At 40.8% G+C, this 16,259-nt stretch overlaps 1 protein-coding gene across 1 annotated transcript; it reads right to left on the reverse strand.

Annotated features, from left to right (window-relative positions):
- Nucleotides 1–766: 766 nt before the first annotated feature.
- On the reverse strand, nucleotides 767–15,582 carry TMIGD1 (transmembrane and immunoglobulin domain containing 1). Its single transcript, XM_069603014.1, has 6 exons — nucleotides 15,290–15,582; nucleotides 13,870–14,148; nucleotides 7,573–7,848; nucleotides 2,679–2,782; nucleotides 1,726–1,766; nucleotides 767–883 (listed from the first exon to the last, which is right to left on the reverse strand). The coding sequence occupies exons 1-6, from the start codon at nucleotides 15,369–15,371 to the stop codon at nucleotides 880–882; spliced, it is 786 nt and encodes a 261-aa protein (XP_069459115.1). The 5' UTR covers nucleotides 15,372–15,582; the 3' UTR covers nucleotides 767–879.
- Between the last annotated feature and the right edge of the window lie 677 nt (nucleotides 15,583–16,259).

Here is a 16,259-nt window from a genome sequence, read left to right on the forward strand (position 1 = left end):
CTGGAGAAGGAAACGGCAACCCACTCCAGTATTTTTGCCTGGGAAATGCTATGGACAGAAGAGCCTGATGGGCTACAGTCTATGGGGTCGTAAGAGTCAGACATAACTTGGCAACTAAACAACAACAACATACGAGAAGAGTACAAGCTGATTCAAAATATTGCTGGATCTATGCAAAACGGGCAAAGGATACTAGGGAAGCAAACATTCTGGCCAGCCTTTGTCCCTTGTTGTTTTCGTCTTCATCACTACATAAGTCTCACAAAGTTTGTGACTGTCAACCACGATAAGATGAGAAAAATAAGGACATCTGTTGAGTTTTTTTTATAATACTGAATTCTTTCGTTTAAAGGAATATCTTATATTCTGAGATTATATCGTTCCTTTTTTAGTCCTAGAACATTTCTCTTTTGAAATGACAGTGAAGGTAGATATAATTAATATTACTTATGTGTTTCCTTGGCAAGTTTATAAATTGATCCCTCTATGTTATGCCCAACTCCTGTATTTTTTGGGGAGCGTACTGATTCGTGAAACCCAAATGTCTATTAATTTCCAACCTAGAAAAATACACAATAAATGTAAATGGTTGCCAACCTTTTCAGGACAAATTTCAATTAATTAACATATGCTTCAAGGAGAAGACTTTTAAAAAATCTTACTTTTCAATCTTAACAGCTTTCTTCCTGAAAGTGTTCTTCATGTATATCAAATTAGTCATAGCAACTACTGCTAAGTGATTAATGAAACACTTCTTCAGAACCTCTGACAATTAGACAGGAATGAATTTAATAATAGCAATAAATACAGATGGGACTACATAAATCAAGGAGGTCCTGATGCAAAACTCTTGCTGTAATAGATGGCATCTCAGTTTCCTCATCTGAAATGAATCAAGAAATTAATCATAAGGATGATCATAGCACTAAAGAAAACAAAACAAAACAAAATCATACTCTTGATGAATAGAATGCTAGATTTCTAATTTATATTTGCTCAAAACTTTGATATAGTTCCTTGCATTTTGGCATCTAATATTACTGCTAAAATTCTAGAAACTTTATTACCTTAGTGATTTTTAAAATTTGAAAATTCATACTCTTGGAAAGAATGCCTCCATTCTTTCTACCCACCACTTAACTCAGGTATGCTGGAGCTAACAGACTAAAGGAAGCTCCAAAAAGAAGGCAGTATTTTGGATGAGGAATGTGGCTTCTGACCTACTTGTGAAGGAGAAGGCAACAGTGGCTTCCCCCAGGCTAAACTCTCTAGGAAGCTTACACTGCATGGCAATAAAAGGCAGTTGGACATGCATTAGCCTGAAAGGGCTTAAAGAGAGAGTAAGCTTGAGACCAAAAGTGGGGAGGCTCAAGAGGAAGGGGATATACCTCTACAGATAGCTGATTCACTTTATTGTACAGCAGAAACTAACACAACATTGTAAAGCAATTATAGTCCAATAATAAAATTTAAAAAGTAAAACGAAAAACAAACAAACAAAAAGATCAAAGGTGTTCTCCATTCTAAGCAAGATTCCAACCTCACCCGTCTTCCTCTAGAGTGAAGGCAGATTCTCCTCCACCCTCCGTTCTCCCCTGGACTGCTTCACCTTCTAGCACCTCCCGTCTCTGGAGGAGTTTGCCCGCGATGGGTTTTATGATGCACATTACTGACTGCTATCCATCTGCTTATGGAAAATCATTGACCCCAGCCCGGAGTACTTACAGAGCTGTTCTGCACTGAGGGCCTTGATCCTTTCTGCAGAGCTGAAAGCAAACACAACCAGGGACAATGAATTTGCTGCTGTGCTAAGGCTAATGGATAAACATTTTGAATGCCTCGAGGTGGCTCAAGGGACAGGAAACCCAAATGTCTGTTAATCTTCTATCTAGAAAAATACACACCAATGAGTCTAGGTCTTATTTCTTTGGCCACATTTATCATTTTTGTTTAACCTAAGAAAATATAATTCCACACTGGCGTTTTAGAGATTTTCTGCCACCTTTGCCTTCCTTTGGGACTGGATTGACTGGTTGGAGTCAAAGGCATAGCTTTAACCTATGCACTCTGCATCACGTACTATGCATCACTCTAACCAACAAGGTGAACCATTCAGCAATTCAAACTCCAGTGCACTGCAGCCAGGGCCTGTGGCTGTGCCCAAGAGGTGAGCAGCAAGTGCTATCTTTTTCACGCAGATCTCTGAATCCAGAGCTGATGTGCCTCTATATTTATTTCTTATACCAAAGGCACCATAACAACAATCAAGAGAAATTTTAAATGGAGAAAAATCAGCCCCTACTTCTAAGATCACAACTATTTTCATTCAGGTCTGGTCCATATGCACTTCTATCCTCTGTAAAGTTGTACTCATAATATAGGTACAGCTTTTACTCCCTTGAGCCACTTCCAACTGAGATCTCATGGTAGAGAGACCAGATTGTTCAAGTATGGTTCCTGACTCTGTAGTCATTTATAGCACCCGTTCTCTGCCTTTATTTAGATGACTTTATGGGAAGATTACCCTGGAGAAGAGCATGGCAACCCACTCCAATATTCTTGCCTGGAGAATCCCACAGACAGAAGAGCCTGATGGGCTACAGTTCATGGGGTCGCAAAGAGCTGGACATGACTGAAGCAACTTAGCACGCATGCACATAGCTTAAATACTCAGATACCTTCATTATTTTTTTTCTTCTGGCAATCAATCCAAAGACCAAGGTCAGAAAGACCACAACACATGCAGCAATAATGGGTTCTATTGGTACAGTTGAGGCTTTATCTGTTGGAAATGCAAAGACAGGAAATAAGAAAGTAACATTTATATGCTTCTAATTTATGTACTCCAAGTATGTCCCAGCTATGATGCTTTGCACTTAACATTTTGCATCTTCTTAATTAAATTTCCAAACAATTCCCAAATGTATTATCATCTTTTTTTTACAGGTGAGGAACCAGGGGCTTTGAGAGATTAGAACGCTTGTCCAAGGCCACAGAATTAGTAATTAGCAGAGACAGGTTTTGAATCCATTTCTTTTGGGAAGGATATAATTTATTATCTATATTATTCATATTATTAATATGAGTAACTCCCCCAAAGTCAGATCTTTTTGTGCATGATCCATAACTTTTGCCATGCAGAAAGCAGAAGTAGGCTGAAATCAACGCGCTTTTTTGTCTTTAGCAAAACCCGAATGATATTGTGAGGATTCATTAAGGGAGAGAGAGAGAGTAGGTTTTGAGAGCAAGAAGAGGAAAGGTAAGGAAACTGCTGGACTAAGGAGAGAGAAGTCTGTGAGTCCCAGGAGCAGCAAGACCCTGGTAGCTGTGCTATGATGGTGCCCCAAGCAGGACACAAGACATTATACAGGGTAGCTGCACGGTGAGAAGAACTCTGAGCATCAGCCTTTGCAATCTTGGCAAAGGATTTCATCTCTCTCTCCAGGGCTTCCTGGGTGGTGCAGTAGTAAAGAATCCATCTGCCAATGCAGGAGATGCAAGAGATGTGGGTTCAATCCCTGGATCAGGAAGATCCCCTGGAGTAGGAAATGGCCACCCACTCCAGTATTTTTGCCTGGAGAATCCCATGAACAGAGGAGCCTGATGGGCTACAGTCCATGGGGTCGCAAAGATTCAGACATGACTGAGTAGGCATGCGCTCACACACATTACATGATATGGAAGAAGAGAGAGTCTACTTTTAACTAGAACTAGGGCACCAGCTGCCTGAAAGTGAAAGCCCATTCCCTATTTTGTTTTCTGAACATCTGGTAAACTCAGAGCTCTTCTGTATTATAGTACAGTGCTTGTATACTTTCTAAGAGCTTATGAAACATTTGAGATCTGAAAAAAAAGTATTGGTTCCTAAGTATGAAAATAAAGTGGCAAAATTAATCAGAACTAATAAACATTTGTGTGCTATGTGTGTGGTGTGTGTGCTCAGGTGCTCAGTCATGTTCAACTCTTTGTGATTCCATGGACTGTAACCCACCAGTCTCCTCTGTCCATGGGATTTTCCAGGCAAGAATACATCCAGGGATTAAACCCATGTCTCTTGAGCCTCCTGCATGGGCAGGTCGATTCTTTACCACTGTGCCACCTGGGAAGCCTTTAATAAATGCTTAAGCATTTATAAAATCTAACTTTGCTTCCACTATAACCCAACTGTTAAATAATAATAATGTTTAAACCACAAGAGCCAAATTAATAACTTATTTATAATACAATTCAAAATGTATGCAAGTTTCAAATGCCCTTTCAAATTTAGAGCAAAAAAGTATAGTTATTACTTCATTTTAATATAGTTGATATGGTATGAGATGAAACTTACAAATGTAAGCATGCTTAAAGTCAGCAAAGCTATTTAAATGACTCTCTCTAAGCTCCTGGATTCTGATGCCCACTGTAGGAGGGAGAAGGGCTCCAATCATGGCTGTGATAAAATTTTGGGAATGTGCTCTCTACTGTATAATTGAGTTTGTGCAGTGGGTGCTATCAACAGATTTTTGCTAAATGATGACTATGCGCTAGGTGCTGTTCTTAGCCCTGCAAAAAATAGAACAACATGGAAGGATCCAGTCTCTGAGGATCTCATATTCTAGGAGGAGAGACAGACATTAAAGAAACAAAAACTAAAGATTGAGATAGTGTTTGTAAAGGACAAAGAGTCAAGAGATAGTACAACACATGAGGGATAAAAGAAAGAGACAAGGGGAAGAAGAGATTTTAGAATAATTCCAAAGTCCAAGCCCTATATGCCTCAAGGTTATGAAATGGGGTTTATCCCTTCATAATTTTATGACACACTATTAATTTTTTAATAATATTTTTAAAATTTCTTTGCCCAATTTATTGATTGATTGATTGATTTAATTTTACTTTTTGGCCACAAGGCACATGGGATCTCAGTTCCCCAACCAGGTATACAACCCGTGCCCCCTGCAGAGGAAGCATGGACTTTTCACCACTGGACCACCAGGGAAGTCCTACTATTTACCTTTTAATCGTTTTCTTCTCTATTATGTGTCTAGTTCTGGTTCTGGATAATTTTAGAGAGTAGATTAAGCATTTTTTACTCTTGCTCCCTTTTGGTTGTTGCTAATAATTATCCTTATGGAGGTATGGGTAGCATTAACCCTCTGGAGAAGCTCTGTTCAGCTGGTCTCCTTGAAAGCCCTGACTCTGTAACAGCCATCCCTGGGATACACCAAAAGACCTCTTAGGGGGGATACCTTATACTTGTAGTGAGTGCCAATGAAAGATGTCAAAATGAAGGGGAGGCAAAGGTGGGAAAATTGGGGGAAAAAATCAGAAATCAGCCACCGATCGGAATGTTTTTACCAAGCTGAATAACATGAAGCCACATATAACAGCTTTTACTCCATACACAAACCTGAAACAAACTGCCTGACCCACTGGCTCACTCTGGATTCCAAGTTTCTGTTGAAAGTGAGTGGCAAATGTAACTGCATCTCTTCCCTCCACGCTCTTATTTATAACCAGATCTGGTATTCTCCCCCTCCCCCACCCCGCCCATATTCATTATGGTAAAATAATCTCAACATGTGGCTAAAGTCCTGTGCTCAAGAAAAGATCCGTGATGTCATTCCCCACTTTGCACGGCCTCATTTAGAAACTGCCCCCACTGAGGCATGAAGCTAGAAGAGCTCATGGCAAACCTGGCATTTTGCCTGGGCACCATCAGCGGAGTGCTTCTGCTCCTCGGGCACCCGACAGCCGGGGAAGTCATAAAGCAGCAAGAAATCAGAAAAGCCAGTTGGTTTGGAAGCGCTCCACCCAAAACAGGATACCGCCCACCTGAAAGCTAATTTGCCAAGCTAGCATCCTGCATGCTGCACAAGCTGCCTGTTTAATGTGACATGGAGCCATTATGATTCCTTTTTAATCAAAAGTTTGCGGGTTTGGTTTTTAAAGGAAATAGCCCCTGGGAATACTGTCACTGTTCCACAGAACAAATTACTGAACGTACCAGTAATCACAGTGATGGGCATTCAATTGGCAGCCCTTCCTCCTCACCATTCATTCTATTGGTAGCCCAGTAAGCAATCCCTATGGTTACATGACCAACAGGGCTTCATTTGGCTTCCTGAGGCCTGGCAAGAAAGACATGAGGGGGCACAGGGAGGCAGGTGACAAAGAGAATCACATTCTATCAGGATACAGGAGCCTCAGCTTGTTTGACTGCTTCTAGCATCCTGGCCCCAGACCAGGAAATGTGTGCGTGAGCATTTTATCCACCTGCCCCACCAGGTATCTTGTCATTCTCTTTCTGTATGAAGGAGAAATACGAGGACTGCAAGACACTTGGCGCTTTATTTGTTCATTATTATCGCAGAGGTCATAAACCTGGGTAAAGAAAGCATGAAGCCAAGAGAAAGAACCTGTTTCCCTTTCCTTTCCTTTGCTCAAAAAGCAGTATCGTATCTGGAATGGGAATAATTTTGCTAAAAGAAAGGACTAGAATTCCTGGGGTGGAGATAATTCTCCAAAGAAAATTCTAGCTGCTAATCATAATGGTCATCATTATTTGTTGTCACACAAAAAAATATTTACTGAGTATCTGACCTTTGTACTGTGCTGTGAAAATGTTAGTGGCTCAGTCATGTCCAGCTCTCTGCGACCCCATGGACTGTACCCGGCTCCTCTGTCCATGGAATTCTCCAGGCAAGAATATTGGAGTGGGTAGCCATTCCCTTCTCCAGGGGATCTTTCCGGCCCAGAGATTGAACCTGGATCTCCTGCACTGCAGGCAGATTCTTTACTGTCTGAGCCACGAGGGGAGCCCTTTGTACTATGATAGATATTACTTAAAAAGAGTGTTACCTTTGTGGATGGACCTAGAGAGTATTATGCTGTCTGTCCATTTGACAGATAAAGACAAATACTGTATGCTACTTCTTATATGTGGAATAAAAAAAAATGAATGCATAAAACAAAACAGAAACAGACCCACAGATAGAGAAAACAGGCTAGTGGATACCAGTGAGGAGAGGGAAGAATGGAGAAGCAAGATAGAGGTATAAGATTATGAGATGCAAACTCTGTGCAAACAGCAAGGTATATTGCTCGACAAGGGGTCCCCAACTGGCACAGTGGCAAAGAATCCTCCTGCCAGTGCAGGAGATGCTAGAGACTCCATGGGTGGGGAAGATCCCCTGCTGGAGGAAATGGCAACCCACTTCAGTATTCTTGCCGGGGAAATCCTGTGGACAGAGGAGCCTGGTGTACTACAGTCCATGGGGTCACATAAGAGTCAGACAGGACTAAGTACACACATACATACTGTTCAACACAGGAAAATATAGCCATTGTTCCGTGGCAATATTCGTGAAATAATATATATTTAATTATATATATAATATTCTATATAAAGAATATATAATAAATAAAGAATAATAATAAAGAATAATAATAACACTATAATAAATTAAAGTGTAATAATGTGAAAGGGAGTATCATTTATAAAAATACTAACACCATGCATTACACCTGAAACTAACATAGTATTGTAAATCAACTATATTTCAGTAAATAAATAAACGAGAGAGTTACCTTTGACAATAAGGTGAAAGTCCTTGGTCTTTGTTTCTATCAGTGAATTGGCGATACAGCTGTAAGTCCCATTGTCGGATTTCTTGACTTTTGTGATTGACAGTTGAAGATACTCACTGGTCTGTTGGATTCGGTGGTGGTTCTCTAAGTTCAAGATGCCACCGTTTCTATACCACATCATTTGAGCCTGGGGGTTGGATTTCACATTGCAAACCAACTTCACATCACTGCCTTCCTTAGCTGTTTGGAAGTCATTTCCACTTAGGAGAGGAGGAACTGCAAGATTGAAACATTTAGGTTTAATTAGCAGATAAGCATTATTGTCAGTGTTCAGGATCTTCCTTCCAGCTATCTCATTCATTTTACAAACATTTATTGAGCACCTACTGTATGCCAAGCACTGGGCTAGGAACCAGAAATACAATGGTAAATAACATACATCCATTCTCTTTTTCTTTTTTGGCCGTACCAAATAGGATATGGGATCTTATTCCCAGACCAGGGATCAAACCTGCATCTGCTGTATTAGCAGCATGGAGTCTTTACCACTGGACAGTCAGGGAAGTTGCATACATCCATTTTCAAATTTAAGAGAGCTTTTAATGTGGTGGGGAAGATAAACCATGAAACAAATGTATATAAACATGAATCTCTGTCAAGGAGATGATTTGTAACACATGGAAGCATATAAGCCTTGAGACTTTGCTGAGAACTAATATTAAAAACTTATCTGTGCTACTTTGGGATAAAACAGTGTAATATTAAGAAAGCAGGTGCTGCAGTGAGCCCCAATTCTATCTACATTACTTACTGTGACCTAGAGAAAGCTGCTTAACTGAAAAGTAACTGTTTAGTTTTCTCATCTAAAAAGTGGGATAACACCTTCCGAGTCGCTGTGAAGATGAAAGGACAGAATGCCTGTGAAGAATTTACCGCAATGCTAGTTCCTGTTATTATTGCGGTGGTGGTAGAGGTGGGGCGGTTTGAGGGCTCCTCACACCCTCTATTTTCGCCTTGTATGTAATCACGCTTGCCCTGACCACAGATCTACCAATGCACATTTGCATTTCCACGATGATCTTCCAGAAATAATGTCCTTCTCTCAGAAGGCACTCCAGTTGTGGCAACTCTGGCATCCATGAAAGGTGAGCGTGACCTTGAGCCCCCCTCATCCCTCTGTGTGAACGACTGCTTTTTTTTTTTTTTTAAGTCTTTATTGAATCAGTTACAATATTGCTTCTGTTTTATGCTTTGGGTTTTTGGCCATAAGGCATGTAGGATCTTAGCTCCCCAACCAGGGAGTTCCCTGTGAGCAACTTCTTATTCCCTTCATGATAAGGACATCTGTAGACCCATGTGTCAAACACATTTTTCTTCAGCTAATTCCAACCCTTACTCCCACCAGTGTTTTTCAACATCTAGAGGGAGAAATGGCCAAGCTGAGTCTCCCCTTTTGCACGCCCCTTGCATTTTTTTGGCCAAGGTACAGAAGAGTAATAAAATGCATGAAAAGTGGTGGGATTGTTGGGCCATATGGTAGCTCTATTTTCAGTTTTTTAAGGAAACTCCATATGTTCTCCATAGTGACTGTATCAATTTACATTCCCATCAATTGTGCAAGAGGGTTCCCTTTTCTCCACACCCTCTCTAGCATTCATTGTAGATATTTTGATGATGGCCATTCTGACCTATGTGAGGTGACACCCTGTTGTAATTTTGACTAGCATTTCTCTAATAATCAGTGATGTTGGGCATCTTTTTTTTCATGTGCCTCTTGGCCATTTGTATATCTTTTTCAGAGAGATGTCTATTTAGGTCTTTTCCTTGTTTTTTGATTGGTTTGTTTGTTTTGTTGATATTGAGTTCCATGAGCTGTTTGTATATTTTGGAGACTAATCCTTTGTCAGTTGCTTCATTTGTAAATATTTACTCCCATTCTGAGTGTGATCCTTTTTTTTCATTTCTGGGTTCCTTTGCTGTTCAAAAGCTTTTCAGGGCAGGAACAGAGACGAAGATGTGGCGAAGGGATATGTGGTCAAAGGCTGGGAGGAGGAGGGTGGGATGAACTGGGAGATTAGGATTGACACATATACACTGCTGCTGCTGCTGCTGAGTCGCTTTAGTCGTGTCCAACTCTGCGACCCCATAGACGGCAGCCCACCAGGCTTCCCCATCCCTGGGATTCTCCAGGCAAGAACACTGGAGTGGGTTGCCATTTCCTTCTCCAATGCAGGAAAGTGAATAGTGAAAGCGAAGCCGCTCAGTCGTGTCCGGCTCACAGCGACCCCAGGGACTGCAGCCCACCAGGCTCCTCAGTCCATGGGATTTTCCAGGCAAGAGTAGTGGAGTGGGGTGCCATTGCCTTCTCCACTACCATGTGTAAAATAGGTAACTAGTGGGAACCTGCCATGTAGCACTGGGAGCTCAAATCTGCTCTGTGATGACCTGGGGGGTGGGATAGAGAATGGTGTGGGAGGGAGACCCAAGAGGGAGGGGATTAAGTATCAATTCAGTCGCTCAGTCGTGTCCGACTCTTTGCAACCCCATGAATCGCAGCACACCAGGCCTCCCTGTCCATCACCAACTCCCAGAGTTCACCCAAACTCATGTCCATTGAGTCGGTGATGCCATCCAGCCATCTCATCCTCTGTTGTCCCCTCTTCCTCCTGCCCCCAATCCCTCCCAGCATCAGAGTCTTTTCCAATGAGTCAACTCTTCGCGTGAGATGGCCAAAGTACTGGAGTTTCAGCTTTAGCATCATTCCTTCCAAAGAACACCCAGGGCTGATCTCCTTTAGAATGGACTGTTTGGATCTCCTTGCAGTCCAAGGGACTCTCAAGAGTCTTCTCCAACACCACAGTTCAAAAGCAGCAATTCTTCGGCACTCAGCTTTCTTCACAGTCCACCTCTCACATCCATACATGACCACAGGAAAAACCATAGCCTTGACTAGACGGATCTTAGTCAGCAAAGTAATGTCTCTGCTTTTGAATGTGCTATCTAGGTTGGTCATAACTTTTCTTCCAAGGAGTAAGCGTCTTTTAATTTCATGGCTGCGATCACCATCTGCAGTGATTTTGGAGCCCCCAAAATAGCTAATTCACTTCACTGTACAGCAGAAACTAACATAACACTGTAAAGCAATTATACTCCAATAAAAAGTGCATGAAAAGTGGGCAGTAGGAAAGAGAGAGAGGCAGAGAATGTGGGGAAAAAGGAGCTTGTATAATCTGCACACTGAATAATTAGACCCTAAGTAGGCTGTGTTATTAATAACTGTCTCAGAAGAATGACATTTTGTTGCTCTTTGGAATGTGCTTGAATTCTGTATCCATGTCCAACAAGGATGGTTATATGGTATTCAGATATGTAGGAAGCTATGAATAGAGAACATGATGGCCAACTATACCAGTTCCACTTATGGACAGGTCCTATTAGTTGTTCCTTTTCATTTAACTGTTTAAAATGAATTTTAAAGCACATCAGCTCTACATGCATGTCCCCTTTTGAAATTATTAGTACATTTCAGATAAAGCTAAGGTCCTCCTTGACTCCATCCTGGTCACTTCCTGACTCCCCAGAGATACCCAGTGCTATGAGTTTCAACGTAAATGCTTGCAGATCTTTTTTTTTAATGTTGTTTTAAAAATACATATGATATACCCATAGGAAATGTATTGGTTTAGGAGGGTGAGAAGGATTTACACAAAAACTTCATTCTCTCAATAGCTTGCGTACTTTGAGAGATATTCATGTTGAACCACAGAGTTCTAGCCCATCGCTTTTAGAGTGCTATAGCATAATATCTGACTCTTTACTCATTTTGTTTTGATGGGCATCAGGTTATTCTCATTTTTAAAATGCTAAACAATGTCTCAGTAATCATCCTTGTCTATGTCTTTTTGTGCATATGTGCATGTATTTCTCCAGGGTTAACTAACATCTCAAAGCAGATCTGCTAGGTGTTAGGGCTGCTGCTGCTAAGTCTTCAGTTGTGTCCAACTCTGTGCGACCCCATAGACGGCAGCCCACCAGGCTCCCCCATCCCTGGGATTCTCCAGGCAAGAACACTGGAGTGGGTTGCCATTTCCTTCTCCAATGCATGAAAGTGAAAAATGAAAGGGAAGTTGCTCAGTCGTGTCTGACTCTTAGCGACCCCCTGGACTGCACCCTACCAGGCGCCTCCATCCATGGGATTTTCCAGGCAAGAGTACTGGAGTGGGGTGCCATTGCCTTCTCCGTGTTAGGGGAGGTGCACTTTAAATTTTGATGGATATTGCAAAAGAGGTGGTCTCAGTTTACACTTTCGGCAATAACACATAAAAGAAGCTTCTGAACATCCTCCACCAAATAGTGTATTATGAAGCTTCCATTTAGTTTTCAGTCTTCCATTTAGAACAATAATCCATAATACTTCCTCAAGACTGCACATGATATTCTTGCCACTTTATGACCTCACTTTGATTTATTGATTGATGAATTTATTATCACTATGAATCACTGACCAATTTTTTTATATATGTGCAACAATGATATTTAAAGAGGTGATTATAAAGATGATATTAAATACAGAATCAGGCTGGAAAACTGAAAATCATTTCTTTAAGCCACTGGATCATATTATCAGCATTTCTACTGTGTCTCTATTAAGAAGGTACAATGGGAAGAGCACTGGATTAGGAGACTGGGGATTTTGTGTTCTATTCTCAGCCCCAGATGTGATCATTAGGGCTCTCATTCTGGGCCTCAGTTTCCTCATCTGTCATTTTATAAGGATTTCAAAACTTCCAAGGTAACCCTGATAGTCTTGGATTCGAACAAAGTTGCCAAGGGATAGCTTATTAAAAATCACATTTTATTGGGACTTCCCTGGTAGTCCAGTGGTTAAGACAGTGCTCCCAATACAGGGGGAACAGGTTTGATCCCTGGCCAGGAAACTAATATCCTACATGGTGAAAAAAAAATCAGAGTTTATTTCCTATATTCATAGAAAATAAAAGCTCCATTGCCCAGGAACACGTAAGTGATTCATTCTGAAAGCTTCAGGATGCCAGCAGATTCCAGACCTGAATTCCTTGTCCTTTTCTCCACCCTTTTACCTCAGGGGCAATGGCATCAATTTTTCACAGAAAAGCTTGCTGAGCTCATGGGATCAAATAGCTTTGACTTTTTATTACCAGGTTCCAAGTCCAGAGCTTTTCCTACCAGACCATGCCATATTATTACCCTTACTCACATCACCCCTCACCACAGCAGCCACACCTGTCTCACATAGATCCAATTTTCCACCCAAACCACCTAAATTCTCACCTCCATGAACGTATTCAAAGGACCACAGCCTCAGATAGTTCCACCAATGGGTTACCAATACCTGTAACCCAACCATCAACGAGTTTCACCCTTAAGAGTTTAAGGTGATGCTAAAAGATCCCCAACGGGTATTTTTCTAAGTAGAACACAAACACTAGAAACCACAAAGGAAAAGACTGGTAATTTTAAATATGTAAACATTTTAAATTTCAATGTAGCAAAAAAAGTATTTTAAAATGCCCAAAATAAATAGAAGATATACTTGTATTGTAATTCAAAACAAAAATGGCTAATTTCCTTAATGTATTGGATTGGCCAAAATGTTTTGCCAGCATCTTACCAAAGAACCCAAAAGAAACTTTTGGCCAATCAAATACAAAGACCTTAAATAAATCAATAAGAAAAAGGCAAATAACCAAATAGAAACATGGGTAGAGTACATTAACAGGCATTTCATAGGAAAGAGACATGAAAAGCTAATGCATTTATGAAAAAGTGAACACCCTCATTTTTAATTTAGAATATGAAAGTAAAATTTCAGATCAGACTGGCAGATTCTTAGATTTTGAGGAAGCTCAGGCTCATGACACTATGGGGAATAGGTACCCTCCTGCGCTGTTGTGGGGTCATAAATAGGGCAGTTCGGCAATGTCAAGCAAATGTTAAAATATGCATACTCTTCAGGTCTTCCCTGGTGGTCGAGCAGTTGAGAATCCACCTCCCAATGTAGGGGACTCAGGTTTGATTCCTAATCAGGGAACTAAGATCTCATATGCCATGGGGAAACTAAGCCCATGCGCTGGCAGCTACTGAGCCCAAACTCTAGAGTTCAGGCACTGCATGAAAGCCCATGCGCTGCGACCAAGACCCAGTGCAGCCAATATATTTATACACACACACACATACTCTTTAGACAGAAGTTTCATCTACTACTTAGTGTAGTACAGACCACACAGACTGATTAGCCGTCTCTTTCCCCTTACTCACAAGTGACATTCAGCACCACTGAGATGGACACCGACTGATTCCTCTGCAACTTGCAGGTAAACGTGATGCCGTTGTCATCTTCTCTGATGCCCGAGACACAGACGGAGCTGGAGTTGATTCTGTTTCCAGACTTCAAATCCACTCTCCCATCTTCGCGGTACCAGAGAAGTTCTTCATCTCGAGTGTGGTTTTCCACAGCACATTTCAGAGATTCTTGGAGGCCAGGCTCAGTGTCCAGAATATAGTTTTCAGTTTTACCATTCACACTTAAAACAGAACCTGGGCGTGCAGGAAGAGACTGTTAAGGCAGAGTGAACAGTCTAAATGGCCATCAGCAGAGAACTGGCTAAATAAATTCTGTTCCATCGGTACAATGAAATGCTCTGCAACAATTAAAAGTAGCCATATTGATCTGTGTGATTTTACAAGGGAAAAGATTGATAATGAACTATTAATTTAAAAAAATAAAAGGTTGAAATGATGGTTACCAAATGTTGCTGCACATGGGAATCATCTGCCTAGCTCCCACCCCTAGACATTCTGATTAATTAATATTAGTGTAACCTGGGCACTGGGTGCGGGTTTAAAAAGTCTCCAGGTGACTCTAATACGCAGTGAAGTTTGAGACCCACTGGGTTAGAAAACAATATGTATGGAATTGTCCTATTTATACACGCACACACACACACTCTCTCTCTCTTTCGTATATATATAAAACCTGGAAGGATACACATCAAAACATTGAGTAGTTATCTCTTAATGACGGGATTTTATTTTTCTTTATTCTTTTCTATATTTCCTAACTTATGTTACAATAACTGCTAATTACTTTTTAACTCAGAAAGGAAAAGGTTTCTTTCAGGATGGGGTGGGGAACAAATGCAGAAAAGATTTTCACGTAAGTGGTATGCTCAAATAAACAGCAGAGGTTTATTTTAAATAAGATTAGTGAAAGAAAGTGAAAGTCACTCAATCATGTCCTACTCTTTGCGACCCCATGGAGTTTACAGTCCATGGGTTTCTCCAGACCAGAATACTGGAGTGGGTAGCTGTCCCCTTCTCCAGGGGATCTTCCCAACCCAGGGATCGAATCCAGGTCTCCCACTTTGCAGGCTGATTCTTACCAGCTGAGCCACCTGGGAAGCCCAAATATGATTAGTAATGAAATACACTAAAATGTGGGAAAATTCTGGCTGTGGCTCTGAAGAGAAGAAAATATTTCACCCAGTCTTCTACTGTTAGAACCACGAAAACAGTTTTCCATTTAATTTTTTACTGTTTTATCTGACTTCTCTACTCTGAACCATACCATCTGTATAATCCTTCCAGTTTGGAGTTTCTCTTTTCCCAATTCCCTTGATCATTTTATAATCTGAAATTTTCTTTATTTAAGTAGAGGCCCCAAAGAATATTAACTTACTTGTCATCACATGTGGCAGAAATAGAATCATTAAGAGAAGAAATCTGCATCTTTGTATTAGGCCGCTGGTCTTCTGTGCCATCTTTAATGAATTTACGTCTGATCTGCCAGGGGAAAAATGGAGCAGTTGGTTCTGCACTTTGGTCTACACTGAGCTTATGAACCTTCCTCTTGTCTATTATATATTTAAAATAAAAAGTCCCAGATGAGTCATTCCAGTTATAACGGTACTATTTCTAGTTTTTAATTAAACAATCCTGTTCTGACTACCAAGTTCAAAGTACTTCTAGTATTCAGGGTTTTTTTTTAAGACAGCAAGAAAAAGGAAATAGGCTATGGGATAGAGGGCAGCTACAGAGCAAGCCCAGAGGAAGGTAAAACTAGAATGTCTTTTAAAAAAAATTATTTATTTTTTTTATTGAAGGATAATTGCTTTACAGAATTTTGTTGTTTTCTGTCAAACCTCAACATGAATCAGCCATAGGTATACATATATCCCCTCCCTTTTGAATCTCCCTCCCATCTGCCTCCTCATCCCATCCCTTTAGATTGATATGGAGCCCCTGTTTGAGTTTCCTGAGCCATACAGCAAACTCCCGTTGACTATCTATTTTACACATGGTAACATAAGTTTCCATGTTATTCATTCCATACATCTCACCCTCTCCTGTTAGAATATCATTTTAACACAAGGCGAAGTGAAATTTACTTTCTTCTCAGATAGGATCTACTGCACAAAGTAATTCTGATCTTGAAAGGCTTTCTTGACTCATTCTTGGTAAAGCTGCTCTCTGCTAATAGTGGGTTTTTGAGACTTTTCAGATCCCGTAGATTCAAATGGTTTGTGCCTTAGGAAAGACTAAATTCCGACACAACTTCTAGTCTTAAACCACGTTCATCTGTTTTCCTGCTTCCTTCCATTCTGCCTTCCCACTCCTCCCTCTTGACCCAGTATAGGCTCAAAATAATG

Source organism: Ovis canadensis, chromosome 11, assembly GCF_042477335.2.
Source record: "Ovis canadensis isolate MfBH-ARS-UI-01 breed Bighorn chromosome 11, ARS-UI_OviCan_v2, whole genome shotgun sequence".
NCBI classification, from domain to species: domain Eukaryota; kingdom Metazoa; phylum Chordata; class Mammalia; order Artiodactyla; family Bovidae; genus Ovis; species Ovis canadensis.